Here is a 16,207-nt window from a genome sequence, read left to right as displayed (position 1 = left end):
AGTTTTCAGGGTTGCCAGCTTTTGTAGATGTGTGTTAGCCGCTAAATTAAGCAGTCACACTGAAATGAACGGAACACGCTCATCAGATATTTGATTTTCCCCCTGATTTAGATAGACTGGTTTTGACAAGACCGTTGCTAGAAAATTTCACTTTAAATTAAATGGAGGAAAAAGAAAAAAAAGTTGAATTTTCCATAACATAAAAAAAAATCTTTGCTTTTGTTTTGTTTGACACAAGTATTGGAATTGGGGCACCCCATTCCAAAGTATGTAAGATTTACCTCCTCCCTCTTATTTTCTTTAATACTAAAAAAAAATTACACACACACACACACACACACATATATATATATATATATATATATATATATATATATATATATATATATATATATATATATATATATATATATATATAATATATATATATATATATATATATAAAGAAGTAACCCCCCCCCCCCCCCCCCCGAAAGTCGGGTCTAGCTACGCCTCTGATACTTACCATGAAGACGGAAATGCAATGATTTTTAATTAAATCGAGACTTGAAATGGTTTAGAATGGGGAGAGGGAGAGCTTCCTACCCCAAAAAAATAAATTCTGACTACGGCTTTGAACGAAATTAGAAAGATCAGGAAATATGCCAAGTGTTAGTACGGTGTTGATTGGCCACCGTCTAAAAGAGAAATCTATGATGCTCCCCAAAAATTCCTTAATATCCTACTCAGCGGATTATTTTAAAAGTGTTGATCCATCTTTGCTTTCTATCAGCAAGTTGCAGAGGAAAATTCGCTTGTTCTGCTATCCAACAAATGAATGCATTGAGTAAAACTGGGTTTTAAAATCATTTAAGTATTAAAAGTTTTTAAAAACCCTAAAAGCTGAAGGGACTTCAACAAAAAAATTGTTACCTTTTTTAATAGGTAATACAGTCTTGAAATTCATAGATTCCTGTAAAACAGTGGATATTCTTTTCAGGCAATGCTTGTGTAAGAAATGGAAAGTCTTACGATATCGGTAGGTTTATTCCGACAGAGGACCCTTGTCGATCATGCATCTGCACAGGAGACTGGAACGGAAAGGAGAATGGACCTGGGTGCAAAAAAGTTGACTGCTTAATACTTAGTATCTACGCAAAGGATATTCGCAATGGTTGTCTGCTCATCTACGGAGAGAACTCCTGCTGCCCAACAGGGACGGAATGCGGTAAGCTTTTTTATAAAGAAAAAATCAGTTTTGTTTTCAGATGTTTCTGAATTGCTTTTATTTTACCCAGTGGCGGATTTAGGGGGCGATGGAAGCGATCGCCCCCTCCGTAACCGTCGTTTTCTGAAACCAATAATATGAAATTGAAGAAATTACTAGCAATAGTTCCTACAGTGAAATCTGTGTAAGTTGACCACTTACGGTGCATTACTTTAGTGGTCAACTTTAACAGGTGGTCAACTTATAGAGGTTGAATTATGTGACACAGATCTAATTCTGTGCCTGAAAATAGCGGTCAACTTAGACAGGTGGCCAACTTACAAGGGTGGTCAACTTTACAGGTTTTACTGTATTATAATCAAGTAAATTCTATAAATTTGCTTTTAACTAGTTTTAGACAGTAATGTAGTCGAAAATGGTCGGCGCTACACACTTTTTAAATTTAATCCAAGATCGATCTCTCCACTCTTTTTTAACAGCACTGTACGGCAAAAAAAAAAAAAGAAAAGAAAACCCTTCAAAGTGCTTTTGACATAATTTTTGCTGATTCTTGAGTAAAATGACCCTCTGAATCCAAATATATTACTGCCGTTTTTTCCTTACACGCCCCACTCTTTAGAAATGGCTCTCAACTGTTTTCAGTTTCATATAGCCATTATTTTCATTTGGAGATAAAGGACCATTTTTTAGCGATTAACACTCTTCTGAGAGGCTGAGAGGTGCGAAGTTCAAAAGCATGAACATTTGGAACAAGTTGGGAGACCAGGGGTCTGTCCAGGATTTTTCACAGGGTCCATTTTTTGTGAAAAATCAAATAATTTTGTGAAAAATGAATTAATTTTGTGAAAAATCAAAAAATTTTTCAAAAAAAAAATTTTTTTTTTGTTAAAAACGAAATTTTAGAATTTAGAGATGGCACAAACTGCATCAATTAAACTTAAAGTTGAGTGTTTTCCTCTTCTATGATGAGAAAATCATTCTGGATTTTTTTCTGATATTTGGCGGGGGGGGGGGGGGCATCGCTCTTTCAAGTATCAATATTTATCTACTATTCTGCATTATGCTAAGTTATACTAGATATATTTCTGTACAGTATTTAAAATAATTGTAACAAAAATATAAATAAATAAAACATAATTCAGAATAGGGTTCAGCATTCAACTTTTTGACCCAAGACTCTTAAAAAGCACAGAATTTCGTTTAAAACTTATAAATTCCGTGATTTTAACGAAAATAAAAAGATATTTCAATTGTTTACCTCTTAACAAAGCGTAATAATCATCAAAAATTCGAAAAATCGGATTCCCATAGCGGATGCAAAGAGATCGCAATTCTCAAAGTGAAGGCATCAAAAGTATAAAAACGGCTTGTAAAAGAAATATTTTTGATAAAAATATTTTTAAATTGCATTTTAGAGTCCTATGATAACATATCATTAATATCTGTGGACACAGTTGACCCCCCCCCCCCCAAAAAAATAATAATAAAATAAAATAAACCATCTATTCAGCATTTTAATTTTTGACTCATAACAGAAAATGGAATGTTGCTTTAAAAACTTGAAATGAGAGTTCTAACAGAAATAAAGAGACTTTTCATTTATTTGAATCCTAATAAAGCGAAGTTAGCTTGAAAAAAGATTAAAATATGATTCTCATATTGGATGTTAAAAGATTGCATTTTTCAAAATGTAGACATCTAAAGAAAAAAAAAACGGTAATTAAAAGAGTTTATTTAAAGTTAATCATCCTTGTTAGCATCGAAAAATCAAAACCCATATAATTTTCTCCCAAAATAACAATTAAACATCGCACCGCACCCATAAAAACGCAAATATTGACAAGCCAAGCGGACAAAATGATGAGAATATTTTCTAACCAAGTCATTATAAAGGTTCAACGCCAGACGCTAAGTGGTGATAGTTTTGAAGTTGGTAACCCTATCTGAAGCGATCATATTTTTTCCTCACCCTTACTATCCCTTTGCAGTTCTAAGTTCATTTCGCAGATATATATTATTATTGTTTATTAAATCATGAGCGGAGAAAAGTGCTTACCAATGCCTCTTCAGAAAAGTTTACAATAACACCGCTGCTAATTAGCTGTGATAAAACAAACAACCATTATATTTATTTGGCAGTAGCAATTATTTATCGCTTGCAGGAGAATCGGAGAATCGCAAGAGTGCCGATTTTTCTTTCTTTTTTTCGAAATTAGCCGATTTTGTATAAGCTGATCAATCTAATTTGACTTAAAAAAAGGTTCCAAAAATTATCGGTTTATACACAGAAATATGCGTTATTTTGCTTTCAGATTTGCTCTTTCAATAAACAATTTGTGACAGATCCCATTTTGTTTATCAGAATTTCATGAAGGGTCTGTTTTGTTTGATCGGGATTTTGTGAAATGTCCGTTTTGTTTGATCGGGATTTTGTGAAAGGTCCGTTTTGGTTGATCGGATTTTTGTGAAGGGTCCGTTAACGGACCCAAATATCCTCTGGCCAGACCCCTGGAGACTCATGGGTGCACTCCTTCTTAAATATTTAAAAAATCATTAAAACCGATCTTTTTTTCCTAGGGGCTTGTTTTACAATGTTTTCACTTATTTTCGGCATAAAACCGGAGTGTAGAACTCACATTCTATGAGCCCCGTTCGAAAAATGTTCACTTTGTAATAAAAAAAAAAAGCTCTAGGGGGGAGAAAGTAATCGACTCCCTACCGCCCCCCCTCCTATGTTACGGGAATGGTGGCATTTACGATTTTTAGCCCCCCCCCCCCCCTGAAGCGACTATAAATCCGTCCCTGATTTTACCTCCTCAAAGAGTTGTACAGTCAAACTCGATTATAGCGGATATAGAATCCCTGATTTAATGAAACACTTATTACCGGGATTAAGCGAGGAACTCAGAAATACTTGGATGGTGCAATGTTAAACCTATGGGAGCAGAACTCGGTTTTAACGAGCAAACCCCACTTAAAGCGAGCAACATTTTTGTGATTAATGAAATTTCTATTGACTTCCAGCTCAGCTTTACTTTTTTTTTTTTTTGGTAAATTTTCTTTAACGTAAAAAAGTCAACCAAAGTTAGCAATAAATTATAAATCCCGAGAACAAGAGATGACAGCACTTTTTTAATTTGTGTTGTAAAGAAACAGTAAAAAATCATATATGTGTGCATAATACTTGTATTTCTCAAAAACAGTGACACGAGAGACACTCAGACAGTTGAAAGCAAAGTAACCAACTTCTTTCCTGCGCAGTGATTAAGAAGAAGGAAAAGAGCAACTATGATGAAATTTTGTGATTTTTTTTTTTTTTTTTCACAAATTCATTTTTTACGAGCACTAGGTTATAACGAGTAAATATCGTGGTCCCTTTGCGCTCTTTATAAGCGAGTTCGACTGTAGTCAGTGATATGATATGAAGCAATGGAGAAATGAATGCATTGCTCATTTTCAAGGATCGAAGTATCACAAAAATGAGTCTGAAAGTATGCATTACATAGTGGTTAAGAACCAGGTTTCAGATTCAGCTATTGACAAACTCCGCAAAATCATTAGCATTGTTGAAGGCAAACATTTATCTACAAAACTAGAATGAAGAACCTTTTTTCTGTAAGTATTGTCAAAATTGAAGTGGATACAGTAATAAAATAAAAATTGATAACCCTGGTTAAAATATCAGCCTGAAACCAGCAAATCTCAGCTCAAAGTGAGACAAAAGAAACAAAGGCACCCATATAGGGGGGCAAGGTGGCCCGAGCCCCCTCCCCCCTTGAAAATTAGAAATTTCTTGCTTTTAATACATTTTTCTTTGCAAAAATATAAAAATATTTCTTCTCCAGCCATTAATGAATGAATAAATAAAAATGTCAAACTTTAATGACTCTAATCTGTTCTAAAATCTGTCTCCAAGGGGAAAATATCCTGCTAAACCACGGTTAAAATTTCTGAGCCCCCCCCCCCCCCCCTTACAATTTTGCATATGGGCGCCCATGAAAAGAAATTGATTGTTATATTTCCTAGAACCGTTATTTGAAAGAAGTAAATGATCCTAAAGTTATGAGAACTGAATTCCCTAATGCCTAATCTATTCTAAGTAAATGTATATCTAAACAACTGTCTTTTTTTTAACTTAACTTTTTTAAAGAACTTCGTAACAAATCGTAAAGTTTTTTTTTTTTTTAACTGAGAAAAACGTGTGTGTTTTTTCCACGTATTCCGTGAAAATCTAGAATACAGGGCAATCAATCGCAATTCATAGAGATTTTCTGGAAAGAGTTGCAGCTCTTGAAGTCATGAAATTCAGTTCAAAGTAGAGGTGGGCAATGTCGTTCTTTTTAATGATCCGTTCATCAGAGGATCGTTCATTCTTTTGATCCATTCATTCAACTCGTTCATTTGAAAAAGTTGCAGTTGGTCTTTTAGCAAGATATAATCACGTATATTCGAAGTGTTTCATTGGATCAGTAATATTCCTTGAAGGAAAAATAGCTAAAATGATCTAAATGTAAGAAAATATGCCTATGGTAAACAAATCCAAACAATCTTTGCTCGGGTTTAGATGTACAAAACAATTATAATTCATTTAGTAAGACATTTCTCAGCTTCCGAGTAGTGAGATATTTTTTCCATTCCAAAAATCAGCATGCCGAAAAATGAAGTTGTTAAATTTTTCCAGCTACAGCACTGTATATATACATATAGTATTTTAAGAGACCATGAACAACGAAAAAAGTAACAACAAATATATCGGTAGCTCAGGCAAACTACCAGATAACTTAATAAAAAAAACCCACCTAAAAATATTAGGGAGCTTCAAAATTATTGCACAGTACCGATGAGAACAGAAAAAAAAAAACACAACACCTTTTCAAATGGGGAAAATAAATTTGACTGTAATAATCCTTATTAAAAATCTTTGGATATTGAATGTAAAATAACAGACTTGGAAGACGCTAAGCAAGTCTTCTTTATCTTTATCTTCTTTACTAATAATAAAGCTGAAAGTCTCTCTGTCTGGATCTCTGTGACGCGCATATAGCGCCTAGACCGTTCGGCCGATTTTCATGAAATTCGTCATAAAGTTAGTTTGTGGCATGGAGATGTGCACCTCGAAGCGATTTTTCGAAAATTCAATTTTGTTCTTTTTCTATTCCAATTTTAAGAACATTTTCCCGAGCAAAATTATCATAAGAAGGACTATAAATTGCCAAGTTATCATAACGTGGAACCGTAACATGAGCAACAATTGGCGAGAAATTCACCATACATTTTTTGTAAATATACAGGCGAACCAAAAGTCCTTTTAATTTTCTACTACGGGCAAAGCCGTGCGTGTACGACTAGTAAAAAATAAAGCCAAACGAATATAGATAGTAGTTGATAGGGATGTTACAGAATATTGTTTCCCAACCGGTGGTTGACGAACCTCCGGGGTTCGTGAGGTCAATGAAGGGGGTTTGCGAAAAAAAATTTAATGGTGGATTATTAAATATTTTCATAAAAGATAACGGAATATTTAATTTATGCTCATAGTTGCTGCACTTTTTAAATTTCAAAACGAATCAAACTTTTTGGTTCAAAAAAAGTATTTAAAAAATCTTTCAACGGTTTAATAATTTTACGCGGCAAAACAAATTCTTCAAAATGCTGCTGACACCAGTCCTGCTGATTCTTATGTAAAATGATCTCTTTAATCCAAATATGACCTCCGTTTTCCCCCATCACCCAACACTTTTTTCAAATGGCACCCCCCCCCCCTATTTTTTCTAGTTTTCGACAGCTTCATAGCTATTATTTCTATCTGGAGAAGAAGGGAGCATTAAATTAACCATTAACATGCTTCTGTATGGCTAGAGGGGTGAAAAGTTCAAAAGCATGAACATTTGTTATAAATTGGGAGACTCATAATGTTATTCCTGCTAAAATATCTAAACAATCTTCGAAAACGATCTTTTTTTTTCCCTAGAAGTTTGTTTTGCAATGTTTCCACTTATTTTTTTTCAGCATAAAACCAGGTTGGGATCATTTCTATGAGCTTTATTTCCGAGAAAAAAAAAATCCATGCAGGGCAATTCTTCAAAAAATGTTTTGAAAACACCGCATGCTGCATACGCGTCAGCATAATTTAGCTTTTTTTTTACGATTATGTTTATTATGTTTTTGTTTATTGCAATGAACTGCTTTGAAAAAATAAAAAGCAAACATGCTGTTTTTTTTAACGTTTTCTTACATTTTACTAATTTTAACACCAGAGGGTTCGCGAATTTCTTTCAAATGTTACAGGGTGTTCGCAAAGAGAAAAAGGTTGGGAACCTCTGTTACAGAAGACAAAAGGATCGCCAGAAAAATGATAAAATATTTTTTTAGAGATAATTTTGGTGATAGAAAGTGTGAGATGGATTTTAGCGGATGTGTGGGACAGAAAGTGGAATGTCCAAACATTTTGTTAGTAGCCCAAACAAGTTATACAACACATTACTAATGGATACAAAGGAAAATTGCAAATGAACAGAAAAATCAATAATGAATCAGAAAGTAAAAAGGCTCGAATGAATATATTGTACTGCACCGAGAAAAAAGAAATTTGAGAATGATTGAGAATTAAAAATTTGAAGATGAACGCAGAAAAAAATGGTTTTATCATAAGTGCTTTAATACGATGTTTTAAACTGCTCACCGTTCAAAAGAACGGTCGTTCATTTTTTAAGTGAACGAACGGATCCGTTCATTTTGAGGATTCGTTCTTTTTGACCCGTTCCTGCATGAACGACACATCCCTAGTTCAAAGTGTTTAATAGGAATCAAATTAGATACGAGACCTTATTCAAATTAAAAAATGAAACTTAAATAAGGCATGGGACTGTGAGGGAAGTCACTATGACCTCCTAAAAATTTCCTTAATCGGCAAATTTTATCTGACAATTCGGCAAAACTATCATCATTCGGTAAAATTTGGAGTTTCATTCGGCAAAATTTGCAGTTCCAATCATGCAAATTGAGACTTTCTGCCCTCCCAGAAATTTAAGCTTGGAGTGCCCCTGAAAGAAACTCTTATTTCCAATGAGTTTTCATCCATTTTATCTAAACTCGAAGAAGCAATTTCTTCGATACATCTACTCATCCCCTTGCTACTGCTTCAAGGACTTCTTATCTAACAAATGGCGAAAAAAAAAAAGAGTAGTTCTTGTTTGAAAAGCAGAAAGTGAGTATATCCGTTTCCTCAAATCAATGTAACGTCATACGAACGTATTCGACCGCTACACCTTATTTCAACAGTTTTCACCAACGAGCTGATAAAAAGTTATCTCAAAACTTAATCTAAAACAAATGAAAATCGATGTACATTTTACAAGACGATGTACTTTTTGCTACGAAATTATCTTTTGATTTTAATGCAATTTTTACAGCTGCTTCTACTTTTGCTTTTGTTAGTATGTTATCAATTACTTATAACACTGCAATAAACTGAAGTATGCTATACAGGTTTAATATTTTTCATCGTTGATTTCCGAATTTACCTCACCAAAATCACCATCACTACAAGCTCAATGGCTTTGAAAATAGAACAATTTGTTTAATTTAAAGAAAAGAATTTCATATAACAAACAGATGAATGCATTTTCTATTCTCTATCTCTATTTTGCATAATTAATTGGTTTTTGCAAAACTTCTGAAATTTGCACTTTGCAGAAAAAGGGAGTAAAAAATGTTTCAACGCTGCAGCAAAATTATTGACACAAGTTCTCGCCCGTACTTTAATCAACTTGTTTCAAAAAAACAAACTTTAATTTAAGCTTGGGCCTGTCATTTTGACGTTTTCCACGAGGAGTCAAAGGGTGTATACTCAATGCATTTACCGAAAAACAACCAAAACCACGCCCACTTTTTATAAGTACGTTAATTTCCCAAAGTCAGAGCGGTTTAATTGCCCCCTCCTGAAACTCTTTATATGACTAGCCTGTTCAAGCTGTGTAGCTGCTATCACTTTGAATTCCTTCATTAACTCTTACTTCATCCATCTTTCAGTATCAATTACTTTTACTTAATTTAAAATTCTCATGAAACAAAATTCGTAGACTGATATTATTTTTGTGTTCCTATGTGGTTGTAATCTTGTTGAATTTGGCGTTTATTCCATTTGAATTTAATTTAAAATTAATTCACAGTTTTGAAGCTTCACTTGTAAGTTGATCTACTGCTTTAGCTAGCAGTTAGCGTAACTTTCTCTTGGCTTGCCGGGAAATTGACAAGATATCATTAAACTTGCATGACTAATTCTTGACCTCAATTTGACGAGAAATCTTCAAAAGTCGCGAAACTTAACAACTTTCTTTAGTGCAGCATCTCTCATACACGTTTCATGGAATATCAGAGTCGAATAGTACAGTAGAGAGAGTGAACACATTTTCTAAAAACCAAGTTTCAATTTTGAAAATGAATTCATATTTCACACAATCAATCATGTGGATTAATTCGTCACATAGATGTCTAATAACAAACTACACATTCAGTAAAAAGACAAATTTACATTTGATTGGCTTAGTACGATGATACTTCTATAACAAATGTATAAAAGTTGAGTGTTGTTCGAACATTAAAGCAACCAATTCCAAAAGAGACAGAAGAAAAAGCACGGAGAACGAAAACGGCCTTGGTTTACGAAAAAATCGACTTGATGAGTTTTGAAGGACATGAGGAATTGAGGATGCTGTTTGACAAAGCAAGCTTGCATTGTAAAGAGCGGTGTGTTTGATTTTTTTTTTTTTTTAACCCTAAGCTTACAAGTTACGTTTGATATACTGGTTTGTCATATGGCAACACTTTCATACCCTTAGATACCCTACTCTAAGCAAACATTTGTTTTCACTTTCTTTGTCGAGATATTTCTTAACATCCTTCCAAACTTCCTATAGTAAATTCTCGATTATCCATGGAATAGGGTGGCATGGTAACCACGGATAAGCGAAAACCGCGGATAATCCGAATAATAGATAAGAAACGATACTTGTTTGCAATAGCTAAAAAACATAATAACACTCAAACGTACATTTAAATTATAGCTAAAAACGATAAAAAAATAATGCAAAAACATATATATATATAAAAGCTAAAAACGAACAATAACACAATCATAAGTTAGAACACATTTAATGACTATAATATTAGTACATATTAAAAATTTTAACAAAAAAAAGTATTATTGTAAGTCATCACAGGTTTTTAAAAAAAATGTGAAAAAACCGGCGGATAATCCGACCGCCGATAATCGGGAGTTTACTATATATCGTTTGACTCACTTGATGCATTGCCGAATCTGCGATTTTTCGGAGTCAGGGTAAATCTTGAAACCGCAGCCATTACCCACATTTTTTCAAGTTTTTATATCTAGTTTCAATGACAAAAACAAGTTTTCTTTTGATTCTGATTCATTAGTTTAAAACGATAAAGTTGAAAGTTTGGAAATGGGCTCTTATTAACATTGCAGTACCAAAGATACATACCATATTACCCCACATTATACGGCATGCCGCAAAATTCGGGGGTGACCAGATTTTCAGTAACACTTGCCTGGTCCTTTCCGGCATGACGGAAAAATCGAGGTTAGGAAAAAAAATATTTCTGTAAAAAATATATGTTCTGCTTAAAAATGAATATAAGATTTATACATATCTTATTAGTAGTAATAAACAGTTTAATTTTTAAAAATGTTTGCTGACAATGTTATTTGTTATTTTAACAAGTAAAATATTGTTTAATAACGAATAATTTTATAAAAATTAAATTAAAACTAAGTAAGCAAACATTTAAGCAGTAAGTTACCGCCCCCTTAACCAGTGCAACAGAATTTACCATAGCTATTTAAAAAAATAAAAATTAAACTTGCCCCTCTAAAAGGAACCTAAAATAATTTATTTACAAAAATTATGAACAAATCGCAGTAACGATGATTGCTTCTGAATTAATTTCTTTATTGGCATAGGTATAATTAAATCCATTAATAATGACCTGCCATAAATAAAAAGCACATATTATATGCAATTAACACATTTTTTATTATTTATTTATTTATTTTTTGAAAGAAGGTTACTTTTGGGATTTATTCATGCTTTCCGATTGAACTGAATGGGGAAATTTACTTTTATTTTGTTGCAAAATAAACCTCTAATTATCCGGCATGCCGGAAAATGCGAATTCTCCGGCATGCCGGTCAACCTCGCTTTTTTCCGGCATGCCGGATAATGCGGGGTAATACGGTACAACGTTGCAATCCTCCGTTCCTTAAAAATTAATTCCTTAAGACGCCTTTTATTTTCAGCATCTATTTTTTTAATTCGGGAATTCGGGGCATTTGACGCGCTAAAGAGCGTCAGCAGCAACCTTTGAGTATATTTTTCGAAGATTACACAACAATGCTTCACGATTGCTATCTGAGAACCAATCTGAAACAGAAAGAAAAACCACAGAAACAAAAAGTTGACAGATTTTAAAACTTTAAAAAAAAATGTCTTTACAGTAAACTCCCGAATACCCGCGGAATGGGGTTGTTTCCTTCAGTCGAAAGTAGTACTTTTAGTCACTGAAATTGATAAAATAAGCAAAAAAAAAAAAAAACATGGACCCAGAAAATTCTTTCATTTTCCCAACACCTATTTTTTAATTAATTTTTTTAAATGTCCTATTTTGCAAACAAGACGTGGTCTTGATGACGTCACAAATGATGCTCTTTGGTGCATTTTGTACCGCGTTTTCCATGTTATGATAATCAAGAAGCGATTTTTCTCGGCTGTGACTAAATAAAATTTTGTTTTTGTTTTGAGGTAAAAATTTCCACTTTTTATTATTATTTGGCAATTTATCTCCTTTCTTTTATTTTTTCGGTAATTTTTTACTTGTTTCCTTTCTTTAAGAATGATTATTTTGAAGGGAAATTTTACTTTTTTTGTCTAATTGAAGCTTGATTGTTGAACATGAGTCACTTGACATAACTTTTATTTTCGAGGTAGACCGTGCGAAGTGGAGCAATGCAGCAGTAAATAAATAAAACAAAAACAAATGAGTTTAAATTAATATTAACTACTTTTTACAAAAAAAAAGCCATTGGTGTTTTTTTTTGCTACGAAAATACGTGTTCCACCTTGTTAAATGACTCGTGGGTAATCGGAGTTACTGTACTTTTTTTAGCAATGAAAAAATAAACAGTACATTGAATTTCGAGTTTTGTTAGTTTGTGAAAAAATCACGGGGAAAATTCTTGAAGTTAGGACAATAACCACTTTGCTTTCTTTATAAACAACAGCTGTTACATGCAAGATACCAATAGCACAGCTTTCATATCCACAGACTGCAGTTTCATCCTGCAGTTATGGACTCATCAAGGGCGGTAACTTACTGCTGAACAACAGTGTTGTTACTTGCAAAAATATTGAAGTGTTTTAAGGTATTTTCACTTAGACCAATCATTTAGGATGGGGTTACGGTAGCACATTGTTTCCATCTCTGAGAAGATGCATTCAAAAGGGGTGTTTCACTGTTTTTTTCCACAATACATATAAGGCATACACCCTTGATCCCTCTCTCAAGAAAAGATGAAATATATGGTCTATGCTACTGTGGGTGTCCCATCTCTCTCTTTTGAACACTGAGGGAAAATGTCATATATTTTTGTCTAAATTTTTTTTTTTTTTTTGCAGAAAAAGTGGCACATAATCAGAGTTAATGCTAAAACGTATTATTTATTTGTTGATTCAATTATTTGCCGAGATTTATTTCTTTATATTCTTAATAGGAAAAATATATGGAGCAACTCCTGTAGATTCTCCAAAAGAAAAAGGTAATTATCTATTTATATCTTTGCTTTCGCGATATTAAAATTGAGTAGAATAAAGAATTCAAAACCTATAGGATGCTTTTTTCCTCCATAAAAAATTCCACTATTTTAAACTGTTAAATACTTAAACAAGAGCAAATCAAACCTAGAAATGGCACTAAAAAGAAAAAAATTTTCCCGGAGAATTTTATAATATCTATTTTATATTTTTCTATAATAGTAGAAAATGTATTCTCAAAATTATGATGATTCCGATATTAGATCAAACCTCCCTACTGAACCAGTATCCACACTTGTTCTTAATTTGAATTTCAATATATGAACAATTTATATATAGTTATGATGTAACATTTTTTTAATACATATTAAGTATACAGGGTGTTCCGTTTTAACCTGCAAGACCTTTATTTTCGCAACCATTAGTCCTAGACTTATGCTTCCAATTGCAAAAACGTTCAAAATCAGATGCAGAGTTAAGATATTTTCAGTAAGTTACCACCCTATAGCCAGGGTTAAGGCAAAAATACATGAAATGTAACTTATTGAAAATACCATGCCTTGCTTTCAATCTTCGAGTTGAACTGAACCATTGCTTCCGTCACTCGTCTGGTCAGTGGTCAGTGCTAATTCTATATGAGCTACCAGTTTGTTTGGCTCTCTTGGCTTCCTTAAGAGGTTTTCCACCTCCTTGCTCACTCACTTCCTATGCCAGGCTGATGAGTGCTAATAAGCACGAAACTGCAGTCCTCGGCTGGAATGACTGAGCTGGCGGTGAATTTCAAAGATATTGAAAGTTTGAAGCAAAAATAAAAATGAGTCAAAAAATACTAAATTTAACTTTCTATATGGGCCCTAGGTTCCCTAACTAATATTTAGAGAAATAATCTCCATTGAAAACACTAACACAAAAAACTTGACAATTGTGCGACTAAAATTTGAGTCATCCCAGTTTCAAATTTTAAGGGACCATACAGTAGATGAGATTGGAACTTATCGCTATTTCAGAAGAATGACATGTCGTCCAAGTAAGAGAAACAAGGTATTGATATTTTTCATTGCTATTCAAAAATAAATGCAAGTGTTATGCCATGATGCGCAAAAACACTACAAAAACTCAAATTTGAAAAATCACACTATATGCACACATGTAATTTTAAACACTTGTTAACCACTATATTTCCCCCCAAAAGGTATTGACGGCGAGTGAAAACTGGTGTAAGTCACAAAACGTTGTGTTTCATATCTCCGTGAATATTGGCCATACTAATTACAAACTTTTGTGTTGGAATTATTTTTCAATGGAGATTATTTTCCTAAATATAAGTTAGGGGACCTGGGGCCCGTATAAAAAGTGGCATTTTGTATTTTTTGACTCATTTTTATTTCCACTGCAAACTTTCAATACCCTGCATCTGATTTTGAACATTTTTGTACTTGGAAGTATACATCTAGGACTAACCGTTGCGAAAATAAGTCTTGCAGATTAAAACAGAACACCCTGTATGTAACAAAATGTAGTTTTTTTTTTTAACCTTTGAAATCATAGAAAGAATATCAAATTGAGAAAATGACTTCATTTTGATTCAAAATTAACCCTTATATAATCGATTCTGTAGTTGGGGGAGACACAAGAGAATGACGTCTGTCAAAATATTTGGTATTTTATTGTAAAAACAACTCAAATATGTATGGTTTCAAACTATCTAACCTATTGGTAGTTCCTCAAACATTTTTTCCAACTGCATTACTGGATATAAGAGCTGTTATTTTCCTTTGAAACTATAAAACAATTATCAACTTGAGAAACTATTGCAATTCTAATGTGATGCAACAAGGCGTTGATACTTTGATTCAATATTACTATCTCCATTAGGGTGGTTCAAAAATACATGTAAAAAAAAAATTCTCCTAGATAATAGGACACCCCTTGATATTTTTAAACTTGTGAATAGTAATATACTGGAAGAATTTTAGCTTCCTATTTCAACTGAAAGAGGGTGCTCAACCCCCTCCCCCAAATTTCATTAGTATGGGGAGGAGGGTTAAAAAATAGATTGAACTGAAAAAAACAATGCTACATATTATCATATACACTAACAATATGCATATACATTGTAATAAAATGATTATTTACAAAAAAAAAAAAAACAGCTGGGAAAATTAAATGTTTTCAAATTTTTGGCATTTTCTATGGTATGGCTAATGTTAAATTAAGGGGTCATTGAGTACCCTCTTAAAATTTGAGTAAGAAGCTAAAACTTTCACAGCATAATACTATTAGTAAGTCTAAAAAAATTAGGATGTGTCCTGGACTCTAGTAGAAAAAATTTTTTTGAACCACCCAAATCTCCATATAACATCAAATCAGTACGGTATTAATGAAAAGTTCAGGGAGGTAGGCAGTGTCAGAACATGACTAACAGGCTCTCTGCAAAAAAGAAAAAGGAAAAAATTTTTGGAGAATTCCTTATAAAGAAGTAACTAAAATTAAAAAAAAAACCTCCGGCTGAGTCGCAAATGTAGAATCAAGAAGGAAAATTTAAAATCCTTATACTATTAAAAATCAATTACAAGTATTTTATTTGTTAACAAATAGAAACTGGCAACAGATAACAGTTTTAAATTTTCTTTCCTTGCCGGCCAACAATGAATTTGAATACTAATCATGTGAATAAAGGCTTAGTTGTATTTGAAATCTGCTTTAAAAAACGTTATAATTGAGTTTCAAACACATTCTATCAGACGCAGAAAAAATTATTTTTAATTTTGGTACTAAATTTTAAAAACTTTTAATGTTTTGGCAGCAGAAATCGAGAAAACTTATATTATAGATTTTTAATTGATGCCTTGGTTAATTTTTGCCATCTGAAGATGTAACCTAGCTGAGAACACTCTCGATCAATTCTCCTTTTGAATTTTTTTTTTCAAAATCAGTCCATCTTTTTAGGCGCTAGAGTGCCACAGACAGATACAGACACACACATGTCAAAGTTATAACCCCCTTCCTTTGTGTGTCGGGGGTTACAAACAGTGGAGGTTGATCAGCAAAAAAATAAAATTCACTTTTAACAACTTTTTTTTCTTTTGCTAAAATAAAAGTAATTTATCAGACATTAGAATTAAATTTTAAAAGGAAATGAATCTACTTAATGTGATCCAAATTAAGA

At 32.9% G+C, this 16,207-nt stretch overlaps 1 protein-coding gene across 1 annotated transcript in view; it reads left to right on the top strand.

Moving 5' to 3' along the window:
* Positions 1–16,207, top strand: part of LOC129226415 (kielin/chordin-like protein) — a 32,145-nt gene that overhangs the window by 15,474 nt on the left and 464 nt on the right. Inside the window, exons 5-6 of the mRNA XM_054861016.1 lie at positions 980–1,207; positions 12,999–13,043. Coding sequence (XP_054716991.1) covers positions 980–1,207; positions 12,999–13,043 — 273 coding nt within the window. The remainder of the gene's footprint in view (positions 1–979; positions 1,208–12,998; positions 13,044–16,207) is intronic.

This window comes from Uloborus diversus, chromosome 7 (assembly GCF_026930045.1).
Source record: "Uloborus diversus isolate 005 chromosome 7, Udiv.v.3.1, whole genome shotgun sequence".
Taxonomy (NCBI): Eukaryota; Metazoa; Arthropoda; class Arachnida; order Araneae; family Uloboridae; genus Uloborus; species Uloborus diversus.
This window is presented reverse-complemented; position numbering and strand designations above follow the sequence as displayed.